Raw genomic sequence first — 19693 nt, forward strand, 5'->3', positions numbered from 1 at the left:
TCCAATCCAACTTCAGGCCTCCAACAGATGATGTCACATTTGTTGATGGTGAAATTCATGTTCCACCTAAAGACAATCATATTATTATTACCTAACACCTCCTAAAATTGTACAATTTTCTAAGTATTCAGTAGTTTTTATTTTATTTAAAAAATAAATAAAATTTACCTAGCTTATCAAAATATTAACTGCTTTCCGGACATCTGAATTTCAAATTACTAATTATATGAAGAGCCAAAGGCTTCAAATTGGTGACCTCAATAAAGGTTGAAACTGGTCTGGGTAGTGACCTCTCATAATGTAGAACAGTAATACAGCTCCTAGGAGCTAAGTTCACATTATGGGTAAATACCAAGAATAGTGATCGGAGCTTGCTTTACCATTACTATGAGTTGCCTCTGTTTGCGCTATCCAGGTATTTGCTTATGCTTATAATCGCCGAACTTTGTATAGTTTCCATATTTGGCATGAAACTCTTTGAGTTTCTTATTCAGCTAAGAAACAATATCGGATGTAATATCCCTTAACTTAAATCTGAATTTGATATTTATGAATGAATTATAAAAGTGTGATGTTTTAGGGTAATCACAAAAATTTCTATTTTCCTGTGTATTCATGAATATATGAACTATTGCAAGTAAATGAGTGAAATGTTTGTTGCAATTTTATTTATTGGTGAGGAAATCAAATTTTTTTGGAGTGAAGGGATATATCTAGAAAGGACACAGGTTGGAAATCCCATAAAAAATAAAAAAAATCGGAAATTAAAATGTTTTTGATTAAAAAAAAATTATGCATATATATATATATATATATATATTCACGAGAACTTACAAGCATGCATGCAACAAACAGGCGCATTGGATAGAACAACTTAAAAAATACAATGTTTTTATGTCAATTATGTATTGCATTTTTGCCTGTAATTCTCAGTTTTTTGTAACTTCAATTTTTATTATTGTATTCTACCTTTAGTGGATACCTGATGAAGGCTGTAAAAGGCTGAAACTAGTTGTATCATTTTCATTAAAACTTAATATTTTATCTAGGTTTGGAGTCATTATATATATATATTATATGTAGTATATCGGAACTCCGACGTAAGTCGAGGGATGACTGTGTGTGTGTGTGTGTGTGTGTGTGTGTGTGTGTGTGTGTGTGTGTGTGTGTGTGTGTGTACATACACACACCAGTGGCTGCCTGTACATAAGCACTGCGACACTGCAGCACCCCTAAGGAAAAAATTAAATTTTGTTTGTGTTTATAAATAATAACAATGCTTACAACATTATAGAAATGCAGTACAACATGTTAAAGGTTACAGCTTATGTTTAGACATTGATTGAATAGTTAATAATTGGAATTGTTCGATTAACGCTTTAGATTACGAAACAAATGCACTGCGATCTAATGCCGATATTCGTTTGCTCTTGTCATTGCACGTCACGTCATTCCGAACTGTAACTGCTCAAACGGCAGTGTGTTTTTAGTATGCTTACATGCCTTATTTCTGTGAGATATGAAACGTTTATTATGGGTGCATGTGCGTGGTGAACTATTTTTTGTAAATCTTATTTTATTTTGTTAAAATAACATAATTATTTATTATAGATACAAGGCTGAATTATGACGAGTGTCACTGTCGAAAATCTGAAAAGAATAATATTTTTTTCAATTACCATTACACAAAACAAATGCACTGTGATCTAATGCCGATATTCATTTGCTGTCATTGCATGCGTTACATCATTAGATACACTGCCACTTGTGCAGTGCATCTTATGCCTGCGCTCGTTATTTCTGTGAGATATTTCGATAGAGTTGGTGTCGAGGCTAGCTGGTGAACGGTCGTGCTATCGGAGAGCTCCTGAGAGATTTGTGTTTTTTGTTGATTTATTGGTGTTTTGGATTCAATTTTTTTTTGTTTTGGTGTTTTGGATTCAATAATTTTGGTATATTATTAGAGCTTTATTAACGTGGTTAGTGTACTAAGTGTTTTATAACATAATCTATGTCGGAAGTCGCCGCTAGATGATTTCGTAATGAGTAGTGTTCGTGCAAGCTCCAGATAAGATAAGTATCATTTTCAGTTATCGATACAAATTACTTAATATTGTGTAGTTTTGTTTTGTTTGCCTTGCGTATTTTAGTGCGTCTATTTTTGGTGTGTTATAACGTTTAATTTGACAAAACACGTTACAGATAAATATGGCACCTGTGCGTAGGAAAATGGCGGCCAGTAATGAAGGTTCGCCATCGTTATCTAAGAACGGTAGCATAAAAGAAATGAGTCAGTGTACTAGCTGTGAAATGTACGCTTTGCGGAGTGCGGTCGGAGTGTGGTTAGATGATGATAAAGGATTGAACGTGTGTAGAAAATGTAGGGAGAATGCGGAATTGAAGTGTATTTCGGATCGTGAGTGTGATATTTTTGTCAACCTTCAAAATGAAGGAAATAGGGATATGACAAGAAACGGCAAGGTTGTACATGAAAATTGTGAGAGTGTGAATGTAGAAAGTGTGAATGATAGTATAAATGGTTTCTCAGAGAACAAAAAAGATGAGATAGATGCATTGAGTGAGATCGCATTGTTGAATAGTGCGATAGAAAGAGCAAAACAGCAGCTAGAGTGCATGAATAAAAGTAGACTGAATGAACCAACCAATAATAAAAGGTATGACAGGAAAAATAGACGTATGAATGTGAACATGAACAAAATGAAGGATAGAGTGCTGTATGGAGACTCGTTAGTACGAGGTGTGTTAGTAGAGGACTTGACAAAATCGTACCAACCTGGTGCGACCATAAAGGACGTAACTGCGTCTATTAGAGAGCAAAAGGAAAGGGTGAAAGAAATGATTGTTGTGGCAGGTACGAATGATTTGAAAGGAGATAAAATGGAAATGATAGAAGACCTGAATGAATTGTTTGAGGTAGCAAAAGAAAAGAGTGAGAGAGTTAGAATGATTAGTCTTTTGCCACGGTATGACAGTGAAATGTTTAAAAGGAGGGCTATAATTGCAAATGACTTTATGCGTGGGTTATGTATGACGAGTGGTGTGGAATTTGTGGATGTGTGGAGTGAGTTTGATGGGCGAAAGGATCTATATAAGATGGATGGTTTGCATTTGAATGGTTACGGTGTAAGAAGACTTGAGAAAGTGTTGCTGAATGTAGTGGATGTGCAAATTCAGGGAAACTAGATTTGTTAGGGGGGGGGGGGGGGGTAGAGATACAGTCCTTAAGGAGGCAGTTGAATGTAAGAATGAATATAATATGCCAGAGCAAATAAGGACAACAAATCAGAGTGGGATAGTTAATATAAGGCATCAAGGTAGGGTTGGGGCTAATGGGGGTCTTAAATTCATGTACACTAATACTAGGAGTATTAGGAACAAGAAGGAAGAGTTTTTGGCCATGGTTGGCACTTCCAGACCACAGGTTATAGGTATTAGTGAAACATGGCTGACTGTAGATGATATAACTAGTGGGATTGAATGTGATGGGTATAGTGTGTTCAGGAATGACAGAGAGAATAAAATGGGGGGAGGAGTATTGTTGATGATAGCTGATGAGCTCCAGCCAAGGAGAATAGAAGTTGAATTGCAGGATAGAGAAAAGAGCACATTTGAGGCCATTTGGTGTGAGATTGTGGCTAGCAGAACTAAATATACAATTGGGTGCTGCTATAGACCAGGTGATGGAAAAGATGGTGGTGACAGTATGCACAAGCAAATAGAAGAAATGGGTGGAAGGAGGGTGATTATTATGGGAGATTTCAACTATGGTCGCATTGATTGGAGTGAGGAGAGGACACACGGGAGGAAGGAACTGGATTTTATGCGGTTATTAAGGGATAACTATCTGCGACAGCATGTAATGGAAAATACTAGGGGTCAGAGAGTGCTTGACCTAGTAATTACATCTGAGGATTTGGCTGTAACAAATATGACCACATTGCCACCAATCGGTGAGAGTGATCATAGGGTCTTAACTTGGGAGGTGGCTAAAGGTGTAGAATTTTCAATTAAGACAGGGTACATGTGGAATTATCGGGCGGGAAAGTACGACAAGCTTAGGAGTTTGATTGGTTCAGTGCCATGGCATGTACAACTGCAAGGACTAGAAGTTGATAGTGCATGGGAGGTAGTTAAGAAGTGCTTGCATGAAGCAATGGCTGACTGTATACCTAGAGTCCGAATAATAAATCAAGTAGGGGTTAAATGGATGAATAACACCATTAAGCTTGAGTTGCAAAAAAAGGAAACAACTATGGAGGGAATTTAAGGAGAAGGGTGACCGGCAGGCACATGAACGGTATAAAGCGCAGGCCAGAAGGGTGACGAGTGTGGTAAGAAAAGCAAAAAAGGATTACGAAAGAACATTGGCCATGCAGGCTAAAGAGAATCCTAAACAGTTTTTTAGATATGTAGCAAGTAAAAGGAAAAATGTACATGGCAGATTGATTTTAAAGAATTCCGATGGTAGGGAGGTAACTGAATCAGTTGAAATAGTTGAGTTACTGAGCGAGCACTTTGCAAAAGTATATCATCCAGGTGGTGACATTGCAGAAACGAATAAACCAGTAGATTATACGGGAATTGTGGTTAATGAAGTGGAGGTGAGTAGTCTATTGCATAACCTCAATGTCAATACATCTGTCGGATTGGATGGTATACCAGCTCGTGTTGTACGAGAAGCAGCTAAAGAATTGTCAGTACCCTTGACCATTTTGTTTAATTTGAGTCTCGGGTCTGGGTTAGTCCCGAGCGGGTGGAAAGAGGGGGAAATAGTTCCACTGCATAAAGGTGGTTCCAAGACTGCTGTTGTAAATTACCGACCGATTAGCATATCAGGAATCATTGTCAAGGTCTTAGAGAAAATAGTCAAGAGGAAAATACAAGATTGGATAGAAGAAAATGGGATACTGTATCGGGGACAGCATGGTTTTGTGAAGGGTAGGTCATGCCTCAGTAACTTGCTCACGTATTATAACACAGTGACGGCTGAACTGGATAAGGGTAATGGGTTTACGGTGATTCTACTGGACCTTGCCAAGGCCTTTGACAGGATTCCACATGGAATTCTAATCAGTAAATTGCAGCATATGGGAATGGACATAGGGTTGGTGAGATGGATAGGAGGGTGGTTGACGGAGAGATATCAGAGAGTGGTTTACTCGGGAGTAGAGTCCACAAGACGGCCTGTGACTAGTGGTGTGCCACAAGGATCTGTTCTTGGACCACTGCTGTTTAATTTGTTCATAAATGATATAGGAAATGATCTGAGAGGAACAGTTCATTTGTTTGCGGATGATGCGAAGTTGGGTAGGGCAATAGTGAATGCAGATGACGTCAAAATTTTGCAAGATGATTTGGATAGATTGGAGGTCTGGGCTAAGGAGAATGGATGTCAGTTTAATGTGGCAAAATGTAAGGTTATGCATTTTGGGGTGAAAAGATTGGCGGCAGTTTACTGCATTGGTGGAACCCAGCTCCAGGAAATTGATGAGGCACGAGATTTAGGAGTGTTGGTGGATAAGGAATTGAAATTTAGGGGACACATTGCAAAAGTGACCAAAACAGCTCATCAAATCACTTGGTTGCTGAAGAATACGTTGACAAGCAGGTTATTGTTCCTCTCTATCGAGCCTTGATAAGACCCCATCTAGACTACTGTGCTCAGATTTGGTCACCTAGGTTTCTTCTTGATGGGGAGGAGGTGGAGAGGATCCAGAGGCGAGTGACCAAGATGATAGCAGGTCTGTGGAATGAACCGTATGAGAACAGGTTGAGGATTTGTGGGTTGCAAAAATTGGTTGATAGGTGGAGGAGGGGAGATATGATTGAGACATTCAAATTACTGAAAGGTTTCTATAAAATTAATTCAGAAGATATTTTTGAGAACAGGGCTGGTTGTGGGAGGACTAGGGGACATCCATGGAAACTGGGCAAAAGTGTGGTTAGTAAAGGTGTTAGAGCTGGGTTCTTCACTTTTAGAGTAGTGAATGAGTGGAATGCGCTCCCTGAGTCTGTAGTGGATGCTGTGACAGTGAATGAGATTAAGGCGAGGTATGATAGATACTGCATGAATGTCAGATAGTTGTGATGAATATGATTTGGGGCCTCCCTCGATGAGTCTAATGACTCCCTGGAGTTGCCCGTAATAATAGTAATATGAAACGTTTATTATTGCCGCGTGTTCGTGGTGAACTATTTTTTTGTAAATCTTATTTTATTTTGTTAAAATAACATATAATTATTTATTTATTATAGATACAAGGCTGAATTATGACGAGTGTCACTGTTGAAAATATGAAAAGAATTATATTTTTTCAATTATCATTACACGAAATAAATGCACTGCAATCTATCGCCGATATTTGTTTGCACTTGTCATTGCTATTGATACAAAACTTTTATTATTGGTGTTTGTTCGTGGTGAGGATGAAATATTTTTAATATGTAAATTTATTTATTAATAAATTTGTTACTGATTAGGTAAAAAAAGTTTTTTGTATATGCAGCACCCCCACTTAAAATTTTCACCGGCTGCCACTGATACACACACAGTCATTTCTCGACTTACATCAGAGTTCCATTCCATCCAGCAGGATGTAAATCGATACATTAAATCAACAGTTATAGGGGTTAGGGACTTACTGCCACTATAAAACAGGAGAATAATTATCCAAATTGTCCTTCACAATAACATCTTCATTACCTTCCCTACGTGAAGGACCAGGCTGTGGCTCTTCTGGTGTAATCTTTGTTTTATGATGAAAATGTCCAATGGGCTTTGCTTAGTTCTCTTCTTCTTTTCATCATAAATTTGTTTATAGCAAGCAAACGCATCATGTACTTTACTTTCTACTAATAAGTAGTGTTCAACATCGGCTATGTCTTCAGCCATTTTGAAAACATTGCTAACTGCAGAGAACATTTCTGCAAGACCCTTCACTCTGAAATGGTTAACTACCTCTTCTTGTTTCTCTTTTTCCTTTTCTCGTTCTTCCTCTTCTGCAACACGTTGTTCCGTTCGACCAGTTCTTCGTTGGTCAACTCTTCAGGGCATTTTCTATGAGTTGAACTATGTTATCATCATTCACTTTGAGATTCAGATTATTTGCTAGGCCCACTATTTCTTCACTCAATTTACAAAGATCTTCAGTTTTTTTCAAGACTTCCAAAATCGTGCACAAACCTTTGTCTTTTTCCATATGCCACTCATACATTGAGAGATCACTTTATTCAAAGTCACAGCAATATTTTTAATAGCATGATAAATCTTGAATGCTTTCCAGAATTATATGAGAGTCTGCTTATTTCCTTCAGTAGCAGAAATAGCTTTTGAAAAGATTCTCCATAGATAATGAGCCTTAAACACTGCAAGAACTCCCTGATCCATCAGTTGTATCAATGAAGTAGTGTTTGGAGGAAGAAACATGACCTTGAACTTGAAGATCACCGATATGATGGATGACCTGAAGCATTATCTAGAATTAATGAAATTTAAATTGTACATTTTATTTCACACAATAGCTTTCCAATTCACTTACATAAGACTTAATTAAGGCATCTGCAAACAATTTTTGAGTCACCCACGACTTCTTATTGCTGAGAACTGGAAGAGTATGCTTCCTAATGTTTTTGAAGGCTCGTGGATTCTCACTGTGCCATATCAGAAATAGTTTCAGTTTATATCCAGCCACATTACTCCTAACAGAATTGTAACACAGTGAAACCAGGCATAGATTTTAGCTTTTTGTGGATGGATGTCAGCTTGGGCATTTTTTTCTGAAACAAGAAATTCTCATCTATATTAAATAGTTGCTGTGACAAATAATTTTCCTCCATAATAATTTTATCCAATTTCTCCACAAACTCCTTGCAGCTTTCTCATTGGAACCTGCAGATTCACCATACATTTTCACATTATGTCCTCAAAACGCTGCTTGAATCTCATGAACCAACGAAGAAGCGTTGAATTCGTAGTTGTAATTGAGTCCTGCTTTCTCCTTCAACACATTGAAGAGACTTTGTGCATTAGTGGTTATGGTCATAGTGCTAAGAGGTATGTGCTTTTTGGTTCAGGATCACCAATAGGACCTTATCGTTGAACTTGCAACTTCGTTTCAGGATCAATTGCTCGCCTCTTTTTCTGTGATTCTTCACTAGGTTTTTTGATTGGGCGTGTAAGGGGCCATGTTGCACAAAATATCACAAAATGTTTAATGATAAATATACAAGTATCCTATTTCTCAAACACAAAATCAACAGAGGAACTGTTGAAGCCATGTGTCGACTGCCCTGGGAGATTGCCATTCAATGTGTTGTTGCCACTGCTCATGATGCATTGTTGCTAAATAGCAACCTTTTTACTTTATGCTCACTTGCGTCTTGTTCGAAAGTATAGCCAAAAATGTTATTTTTTCCCTTATGGGATCACGGACGTATCTTCAAAAGGTTGTAACTCGAACAGATGCAAGTCGAGGGATGACTGTGTGTGTGTAATTATTCTGATATTTGTGATGCTGTAGAAATTTTTTTAATGCCATCAGAGATTTGGATTTTATCAAAATCTTTAAAAAAAAACAGAGAAATGCAGACAATATTCAAAATAATAATAATAATTGAACAAAACACATTTTGTTCAATTTCAGCACTCTAAACAGACATGCCATCTTTTCCATTTGGTAATATGTGCATAAACACTTTCAGTAGACACATAAGTAAGTTGCATTGATGGCTATATTAAAAAATTTATTACTCATTACTCCCTGGAATCCCAGAACTCATCACAGGGGGGTCACTATACACTAATCAACACTACACAAACCACCACCATGCACTACATAGTCCACTATATAATAGAATTATTATTCCAAGGATTTTTGAGTAGCATCTATGAAAGTTAAAGAATAGTAGATTTTATTTCAAATGAAAGTGTTACCATTCCAAAGCAGAATAATATTACATTTAACATTGATGCATAAATTATTTTATATCTTTATGACTTTGAAGCTGTTGCAGTACTTTTAATACATGGATGGAAATCAGAAACAGAATGTTTAAAACATGAAGAATTTCAATAATCGATTTGTGTTTAAACAGCTACAAACACAAATGAAAAGGCAAGTGATTATGACAACTATTAAGAACATTGCATCTCTAATGGCAAAACATGCAGTGTACAGTGGAAAATATGTAATTTGGTTATGCAAAATACTAAATTAATTGATGTTTGGATGACACATAAATCTCTATGCAGAATCCCTATTCCTTATGTGAAAGTTGAAGTTGTATCCAAACATATCACCAGAATACCCAACAAGTTACAGCTAGGCCCTCTTTAAACTGATCATTGAAATCTGCCAGTTATTTTAATTTCTTGAATTTTTTTATTTTTCTCTGCTTTGTGTTTATGAAGTCCCATACTCACAGAACTTATCTTACTTTTCGGACTGGCTATTCAACAGAGAAGCACATCACTAAACATCAAGACTGTATTAGACTAAGTATTCCACCCAAGCTCAATCAGGATTAATACTAGTAATAGGATTCTTCGAGCTAACTTTAGACTGTGGCCTCGAAGTATCTCCAAATATGAATGTTTATTCAAAGTTCTGAATCTTTAACTTTGAATAAAGATTCATATGTTTACTTTAATATGTTTACCCAATCTGCATTGCAATTGGGTCCTACACAGAGTATGGAAAATTTTAAACTATTATTTTTTTTTATCCTCATAACCCTTAATACTCTCAAATATATTTTTAATCCAGAACTGATAATAGTGGTTAGATTTCAACCGATTAAACATGCAGTGGCATAAGAATGATAGCCAGTGATAGCCTACAAATTATAGTCAGTTGATTTTGAATTCCCACTTGATTTACTTAGTTATTTTTACTGTAGTACATAGATAGCATGTTAGCATAGATTTATAGAGAATACAAATTCCTTTACATATTTTAGCATTGTATGTTTCATGTGATAATACTTTTATTAAAGTTATTTTTGTGTTACAAAGTAAAGAAATTGAGATGTAGAATTCTTTAATATGAGTGTTTTTTTGGGAGGGGAGGGGGGGCTTAATGGCATGTTGTTTTTATTTTTGTTAACAGTCAACATTTGGATGATGAAAATTTCTGTAGTTTAGCAAATCATTTAATGTGAAGTATGGAGACACCACATGTTTCTAAATAGAAGTAGATTTTATAAAAATAAACAATACACCTGATGTAAGTCTTTCAACTTGCAAAACCTGTCAGTTTAATCTATTTCTGTTTAGAAATGTGGTCTCTGTACTTCAAATTAAGGTTTAGGCTGCATGTTTGTTTTGGGTTACCTATACTATATCAAGTTTTTTTTTCTCTAATATCTAAAATGTGTAGAACTTTATAGGAGCTTTTTTTTAACTAAAGTGAGTTAGTTGGTCTCATATGGAGATGGCAGCATTTTTCAGAAGAATCCCACAAGACAGACAAACTGGTTTGAAGAACATATACAAGTAACATGTTATTTGCATATATATGTCTGCTGCTTACATAATACCCTCAGTTACTTCTAAAACAGCAACAACAATTTCTAAGAGATCTAAAAGATACTATAATTTTGAGAAATATTGTGCAAGATGTATGTAGCTTTGGTTTTTATGGGTGGATTTCCTGTATTTATAACTATATTGTTGCATTTTATATTTGTAAATAAGCTTGTGCCAAATGTATAAAGATATCTGCTTCCAACTGTATATCAATTACATTAATTTTTTTTCTATACTTTTTCTGCATTTTATTTATAGCCGTAAGCCTAACTGTGTTGAATGCATTACATCTGCCTCCAAAGAAAAAGGACCAAAGAAAGTCCGTGTGAAATTTGATAATGGCTTAAGAATTTTTGAAGATTACAATTTCTTGTACGTAGAAGATCCGGTTATTGTGTTAGTAGAATCTGGTTTTACTGGACAGAGAGGTACCCCAAAAGGGATTCCAAGGTATATTTTAGTTTCTTACATCTGAAGCAGGTTTATGCTTTTTTTTTGTTCAAGGATTGCATTATTAAGAAAGTACTTCATTGTTAATTTGTTTCAGTGCTTTGTAAGTTATGTAATTAAGCTGTTTAATTTTTTAAAAAAGATATTAAATATCCATTAAACTTTATAGCTAAGTAGTAAAACAGTGTTGACTTCTAGTTTCAAAAGTGAACCTCCCATCTATTCATTGGACATCATCTGATGCTTTATGAACATGCCATTGCTCAGTGATGTGCCACATCAGCCCTCTCTCCAAGTGGTCACATTGTATCCTTTTCTGGAGGCTTCAACTTTTTGAAGATCAGTCACTCCATACACACCATCCATTCATCTCATTGAGGGTCTACCCTTTTCTCTTATTCCAGAAACTTCATTGTCTAATATTGTTTTGAGAAATCCTCCCTCCATCCTGTCAATGTGTCCAAAGTATTTCAACTTTCTTCTGTCAGTATTCTTAACCCAGCGTTGGTGAGGTGGGAAAATGTAACAAAATTGGTAAGGTGGGGTCCCACAGATCCACCCAAATAATGTAGTATATTATAGAAATCCATATCTTTTTTTAATCAATATTAGATTACGTATTGTTTAAGATTCTTCCTCACAGTCTTGTTCTGTATCAGACTCATGGTTACTGACTAATTCTAAATCATTTTCACTATCATCATCTTCGCTAAATGGCTCCTTGTCTGTCAAAGCATCATCTATAAGTTGACGTAACTTCTGTTCTTCCTGCTTGTAACTCACCTGGTAAAAAAAAAACAAGAAATTATTCTCAAAATACCCTCTAAATATTTGCAAAAACGTATTTGCTTATAGTTGGTAGTAAAAATATAGAAGACACAGCAGTAATGATAATATTTTAGGAGAATATACATGAAAACACTTACGTTTCAGAAGTAAATATAGTCACACTTTTGGTAAGGTATGTTTTGGTGGACCCCAGCACACTTTACACCTCTGCACACTAAACTTGCTTGCACTCAACAGTCTGTCGTTTATGGCATCAAGTAGCAGGTTACGGGAGGGGAAGCTATACTGAGGCATGACTCACTGCCACACGTTGTTAAAAATTTATAGTCAATTTAAAATCTTTGGGGTCCACACCCCACCTTACTAATGGCAGGTTAAGAAGCCTTGAAGTTCTTCTAATCCTTTCTAGCACCCATCTGATATCCTCAACAGCCTTCTGTAATACCACATCTCAAAAGCAGTTATCCTTTTCCTTCTTTAGGCTCCAAGTCTCGCATCCATAAGTCATGAAAAAACAGATACATCCAGAATCCTCAACTTTGATCGTGTGGGGGATAGATCCATCCTTCCGGGTTTTAGACAAGTTTCTGAACTGTGTTTTAAACTCTGCCTCTGTCTTCTGAACAGCCGTTCTTCACATTAATAATGGATCCCAGGTACTTGAATTTGCTGACTTCTTAAGTTGCTTCTCAGGAGCTTCCATGTCAGTATTTCCTTTGAGAACCATAATTTTTGTCTTGCTAGGATTGAACTGAAGTCCTTTGTAATGTCTTTCGTCAAAAATGAACAAAAGCTTATAATTATACCCTTTGGTAGGAAGTTGTCTTATTGTATAAAGGCATCTCTCAGCCAAGAATTGTATTTTTGTATGCTCTTGATCAATTTTGAAACTTAATTTCAGAAGCAAACATTGCTTTCCCACTTGTCTATAACCCATGCATGTTATCTTTGCAGCCACTTCTGGCTTTTAGTAATTAAATTGTAATATTACACAAGGTGATGAAACTCATGGTATATACCATCTAGTGGTGCCTTGACTTTTCTAATAGATGAGGAAGTCACACCACGACTCCTCTTCTACATTAATTCACTCTTAGATGGTCTTCTTCAGTTTACTCTTATGCCTGTTTGCAGGGTTACTTAGTCCAACCACGAAATGGAGGCAGAAGGTTTGGTTACTCAATATCAACTGAATTTAAAATTACTGAAGTTTGGCTCCACATTGTCATGATCTGAATATCAAATCATGATTTTTACACTTCTAAGGTTTAGCCCTAGACTCTACAATCATGCGATTTGTCTTCCGAAGTGCATCTTCAGCTCCTTAACATGTAAGTGTTAAAACGCTTAGTTAATCTTTATCTCCTTGGCCATCTTGTGGTGCTCAACTGTATTCTCTTAGATTCTCTATCCTTCACTTCTACTTCACACCATATAGCCTCAAAGCCATGTCATTGTTGTTGCTAGCTTGGTTCTGACAGCAAGAAAAGTCATTAATGGTATTCCCTCACTTTTTGTCCTTCCCGAAAATAGTACTTTCCATGCTATGTTCCCATCAGCTGCTGCTCCTTTCATTTATTCTTACAATTTGTGTAATTGCTTTAGCAAAGTAATATGGAAACTGTTTTCTGTATTTCTGATATATCTGACATTCAAAAATAAATATGTCTGGTGTTAGCATGAAGTTCCATTGTAGTTCTTTGGAGGTAATCCTCTCTCTACACACACACATACACAGTTGACTCACTATAGCAGTATCATAGGGACCTATGGAATAGTATGACATAATGAATAGATTGCTGTAGTGAATTCCCTTTAGCATAACATTGTGCCCATGATATTTTGGTTGATACATATTCAGTTGTTTGTTTTGGTGTTTTTTTTTGTTTTTTTTTTGCTAATGATAGTCAGCATGTGTGTGTGTGGGCACACATATACATATCATACCGCTCTCTGCTACATTTTACAGACTCATATTATAGGCTCCCATTTCCCTAACAACACATCCTTTTCACAAACACAAGCACTCACCTGTTCATGGTAGAAAGGAATTTGTGATGTTGATGGCCCTTTTTAGTTTTTTCCTGTTTTGGTAAACTTCCTGTATTTTTCAGTCTACTTCTGAGTCTTTTTTTTACTTTTACATACTCCATAGACTGTCATTGGGATCCAGCACCCTTCTGTGTATTGTGGCAGCAACCTATGGACATTTGGAAAGAGGATAGGAAGTCCTGATAGTGTGTGCATAGTTTTGGTCTTTACTTCAGCAATACAAGCAATCATAGATGGCCTGGCCATGATCTAGTCAGCTAGGCTTACCTGAGAGAATCATTTGCAGTAAGTCCAATTCCCCATAGTCTGAAGACTATGGGGAATTGGACAGGACGAGCAGTGGTGGCTGTATGGCATCAAGGGTAGTCTTGTCATTCCCCTTCAGGAGTGCAGCCATTCTTATTGGATGGTGGTTCTGACAGGTGTAGCTATGGTGCTGAATCATTCTCCCTCTTATCAATAAATTTTTATCCTCAAATTTATCAAGAGTCCTCACTAAACCCTGATGAAGTTCATCAGCTATGAAAAAATTAACTGACAGAGTAAGAAACAGAAAACAAGACACTTGTAGAAACATCCTGATACCTTGCCAGGAAAATGTCTTTTTTTATCCAGGAAAGGTTGGCAGATCACCAAAAATCATACAAAATAAAAAATACAAATAAACTTGATTCAGAAGATATATCAGTTGAAACATGTAACATTTAAAGCAACGCATTAATGCAACATTAGATATGCTACAAACTGAAGGATCAAGGAGTGGCAGTCATAGGACAGATCCTGGTGTGCTGTCGTGTGGTTTATGATACCCATGCTACAAAATTCACATCAGTTTGACCATATGATTTATTAAGTGCAAAGTGTATCAGCACTCATCTTAATTATTCCAGTGCAATTAATTGCAACTAAATCTACCTAGAGTGGGCAGAAATGTTTGTTTTTAAGATATATTAGAAAACACTAATGAAGTAGAATACTATATTTGATTGGTGTATTTGAATTACTCAAAGGTGTAAATATAATAGTAAATTTGGAGGAGGACAGGCTTACCTCCTTCAACTACAATTATACAATCCACAAAAGCCCTGGCAGAAAATAGGACATTCAGTTGATCATCAACATTATTTTCCATTATAAACATGGGCATAAAAGTTATAAATTATGTATAGAAAATTATATATTAAAAACTTGTATATATCAGTGTCCTAAACACATTGGTTCACACTTTCATGCACACAAAACAGATGAAACTCGAAAAACAAAAACAGTAACTAATGACAAATGGCAACATTCAATTGGATTGGTTGACACAAACCAATCACAGCCACTGATTTCTGGGTGCAATTATCTCAGCACACACACCTTGCCTTGCCTTCTGGGTAGTTTAAAACCACTGGAATGCTAAGAATTTCACTCACTGCACCATTTGTATGTCTGTTCAAAGCACTCAAAGGTGTTCGTGTTATGACTTGGACTATTAACACGAATGTGATGCAATGTTTATGTGTCAAAAAATATCCTCTTCATGGCGCATTAGCATATTATGTTTAATTTTAGGAATCACACGGCCAGGAAATAATTAGGAGGAGTGTTTAACAGGAATAAATGTAAAAGCATAATATCGGTGATATTATATTAATATTCTGTGGTGCACACACACACCTAGCACACCCTGAATATATGCCTCTGATGTATGTATGTATGTAGAAAGTTTTTTACCTTGGGTGTACTATATGTTAAAGATACCAAGACATTTTATATGCTTGGTTTTAGTCCTTATCCCAAGTAAGCAAAACAAAGTTTTGTGCGTGAAATATATTCATGTCTGAGCTACTTGTATATAGAAGCTAATGACTTCATATCACTTCTATTATTACACCCTCTGTCCAAAAAGAAACCAAACTTTTCAAAAATAGAAGAAACTAGTGGCATCACCTGTTGTATCTTTTTTTGTTGATGAAAGCGGGCAACTTTCATTAGTGTTGTGTCAACTGTTTATGACATTTGTTTCATTAGAAGCCGAGTTATAGTGGCAAGAGTGACAGTGTGTTTTGACGAAGAGTCAGAAAATGAGTTTCAACCAGTGAGCTGCAATTGACTTTTTTTGTTAAACTTGGTAAAAAGTTTTAACCAAAAACTCATCTAATGCTTCAAAAAAAGCATACAGTGATGAATGCGTATACCCATACTCAAGTTTAAGGTCACTTTTGCACAATAATGCACCATCCTCATTGTGAGACAATTTTTTGAGCAAAAAGCCAAGTTTTGTGTGTTGGATCACACCACCTGATTTAACATCCTGTGACTTCTTTCTCTCCCCCCTCGCCCCCCCCCCCCCCAACTTCATTTGCCGATGAAAGAAAAGCAATATGACACCATTGAAAAACGTTCAAGCGGCAGTAACCACAACCCTCAACAGTATCCCAAAAACCGGTATAAAAAACTCATTTAAACAAATTAATTGACCTTGTCAAATGCTGTATCGAAGCTGAGGGGAGAGTATATTGATTGAAATAAATTATTTTGAATAATTAATAATTGGCCTGTGTTTTATTTTCTATCAAAAGTTCGGTTTCTTTTTGGACAGAGGGTGTAGTATGTATCCCATAATGCAAAGCACACCTTCCTTTTGGACATGTATAATGCAATGCATAATAGGGCCACTACCCCCAGACCAGTTTCGACCTTTATTGAGATCTCATCAGTGGGAGCCAGACCCGAGAGAGATAATGTATAGTATACATCCAAGGGTAAAAAAAAAAAATTTCTATATCTTTCTCTTCTCGTCCAGAGATTTTTATTAAATAAGGTCAAGCACCTTTTGTCTACTTGTATATGAGATATGACTTCTTGTAGAAAGTTTTCTTTTTTTCATCCTGAGATTTTATTTAATAGGGTCAAAGAGCACCTTGTGGCAGCTTGTTTAGGTAAAATTCATAAGCTCTGCATTACTTCAACCTTAGCATTGTCAGGTCTGGCTCCCACTGACAATACCTCGATAAAGGTCGAAACCGGTATGGGTAGTGACCATTGCCTTTAATGCATAGCATCATACATCTCCGCAAAGGAATGTGCTTTATATTAAAGGAAAAATACTAAGGAAAGTGATCAGAGCTTAATCCACCTTTACCATGAGTTGCCTAGAGTAGCACTACCATGAGTTGCCTCAGACTTGCACTATGTGCAGGCGCAAACTTGACTGACTTGTCTGTTTGCTTACTTGGGAAATAGAATTAAAAACCAAGTCTATATAAAATTATTTGGTATCTTGAATACATATATGTGACTTCTACATTACTTCAACCTTTGTCTCTCCTGAGTCTGACTCACACTGACAAGACCTCAATAAAGCTCGAAAGTGGTCTGGTAGTGGCCCTTTCCATTATGCATTGCATTATACACACCCGAAAGGGAATGTGCTTTGCATTATAGGGTACATACTAAGGCAAGTGATATGAAGTCATTAGCCTCTATATATAAGTAGCTCAGGTGTGAATATATTTCACATGCAAAGCTTTTTTTTTTGCTTACTTGGGATAAGGATTAAAACCAAGTATATAAAATTTCTTGTTATCTTTAACTTATATATATATGGATAGCAATCTTATACTGACCAGTAATTTCATCGTTATGTTAACCACCTTACCGGCCATTATGGATCAAATATGCATATACTTCGCATCCATGATAACTTGAATGTCTATAGACGTCTTGGCCGGTAGCATGGTTAATACCAGAAAAGTTCAATATCAGTGAATCACTTATAGCAGGTAATCTCATCAACTGTGCTATGAGGCTTCACATCTGGAATGTATCCCATTGTGAGATTCTGGAATCCTTTAACTTCAGGCACCAGAAATACAGTTATACTTAAACCATTTTTTGTGGCTCTGTGTTCTATATGATGGTGAAGAGCTTGAAACCAAAAGCTGCACATGCAAAACACCTAAATACACAGTTGTAAGAATGAGAACATCCAAGATCAAGATAAAACAGAACATTCCATATCATATCAGGAGGTAAAGGAGAAGTATTCCACAACACTCACTGGAAAGCTGCCTTATACTGAGAAGATAACAATTCAAGTATCTATTAGGATTAACTCATATGACTGTCTCACATTTTCATATTTATATCATCCATAAATGATATGATTTAGTCTGCTTGTCATTAGAACGCATTAAGGAATCTGATATAATTACATGAAAATCCTTTACATGCACTGCTTGGAAAGAAGTCAGTGAACATCCCCCATAGGCAAGGTGAATCGTGCCATGTAACAAGCCACATGTTTTTTGTAACCAGTATAAATTGGAGAAATAGGATGCTCCCAAGTCAGTGCAACTGTATCCAGATGAAATGGCTGTGAGAAGGGAACTGATGAAGTTTTATAAGAGGTGTTGTGGTAGGATGCCATATGGCAGACCTATCTGTTCAGCACATTGTTGACAAATTGGGCCATCCTAGGTCAACAATCAGTGATACCACACTGAGATGGAAGCCCAAGGAGTCAACTACAACTGCTACCTGCAGTGAACTCGCCGAATGTGATTGTGGAGTGCTGCGAAGGATGATATGTAAAAATCAGCATTTCTCAACTGACACATTAAATGTAGCACGAATCTGCACAAAAACATTGAAAACTGAGACTCACAACATAGGTTTCCATGGTAGGACCACAATATGTAAGCAGCAATTTACCGAAACCAACATGCAGTGTTGTCTTCAATGGTGCAGAGAGCATGTACAGTGGGATGTGGAAGCTTAGAAAGCTGTTATGGAGCGACAAATCATGCTACACCCTCTACTGAGCAGTGTTGGTGTGGCTGATGCCTGATGAACGCCTTTTATCAGCGTACGTAACCCAAACTATGAAATTCGGAGGTGGCAGTGTCATCAGTGGTACGGTTCTATTTTTCCTGGTTTGGCCTCAGACCTCTGTTTTGGGTGCCACAAAACATTGAACTATCAGAGTTATCTGAACATTCTGGACAATGCAATGCTTCCTACTTTGTGGGATTTCTACAGAACTGACCATTGTCTTTCAGCAAGACAATGCACTGTGTCATAAGGCTGCTGCTGTAGCTGCATGCTATGTGGACATGAACATAACCACACTTGATTGGCCTCCACAGAGCCTTGATCTCAGCCTTATTTGAACATCTGTGTTCAAATATGAACTGGAGCATCGGGTGAGGTCAAGGGACATCCATTCCACAACAGTCCAGGATCTCATTACATGCCTACAGGAAGAATAGTCCAAAATTCCCATTGATCATTATCATATACTTGTGGAAAGTATGCCCTATAGGATTTCTGCAGTCATCACAAAGAAAGGTGGTTCTACATCTTAAGGTGGGCACCATAGCTGTTTGCTGCTCACACTATGATGTCCATTGATTTCTTTCTCAGCATTTCTAATGCTTATAAATAAAAGACAAGCCTTTGCAGGGTAGGATGGGGGGTTAAATGGATTCTTTGGATTCTTCTATATTCACTGAAGAATTCAAAATTTATTAAAATCCTAAGTAATGCTGCACAAGGTTTACTTCATTATTTTCAGTATTTTTCCTGAGGAAGAATTGGGCACTGGCTGTCCACAGCTATTTAAAAAACCTACAAAATCAAACCCCAAAAGCAGATGGAGACATCAAATATGAATAATACGTTCTTACCAGAATGTCAGTGATGACATCAAGGTGTCAGCGACACCTTGATGAAGCTAATGTGTCTTTGCTTGCAGGAAATTTATTTAAAACCCAGTGTGGATCTTACTTTAAAATAGATTATTATTATCTGTAAGGACAGGATAAGGGTATGAATAGATCACAAAGGAGTCAGCATCCTTGTCGGCAT

At 36.7% G+C, this 19693-nt stretch overlaps 1 protein-coding gene across 1 annotated transcript in view; it reads left to right on the top strand.

Moving 5' to 3' along the window:
- The window catches only part of LOC150100648 (plexin-A4-like), a 707214-nt gene that overhangs the window by 391612 nt on the left and 295909 nt on the right, over positions 1–19693 (top strand). The window contains 1 exon segment of the mRNA XM_090401991.1: positions 10805–10996. Coding sequence (XP_090258117.1) covers positions 10805–10996 — 192 coding nt within the window.

Source organism: Typopeltis vanoorti, chromosome 12 (assembly GCF_054136105.1).
Source record: "Typopeltis vanoorti isolate ZY-2024b chromosome 12, IOZ_Tvanoo_1.0, whole genome shotgun sequence".
NCBI lineage: Eukaryota > Metazoa > Arthropoda > Arachnida > Uropygi > Thelyphonidae > Typopeltis > Typopeltis vanoorti.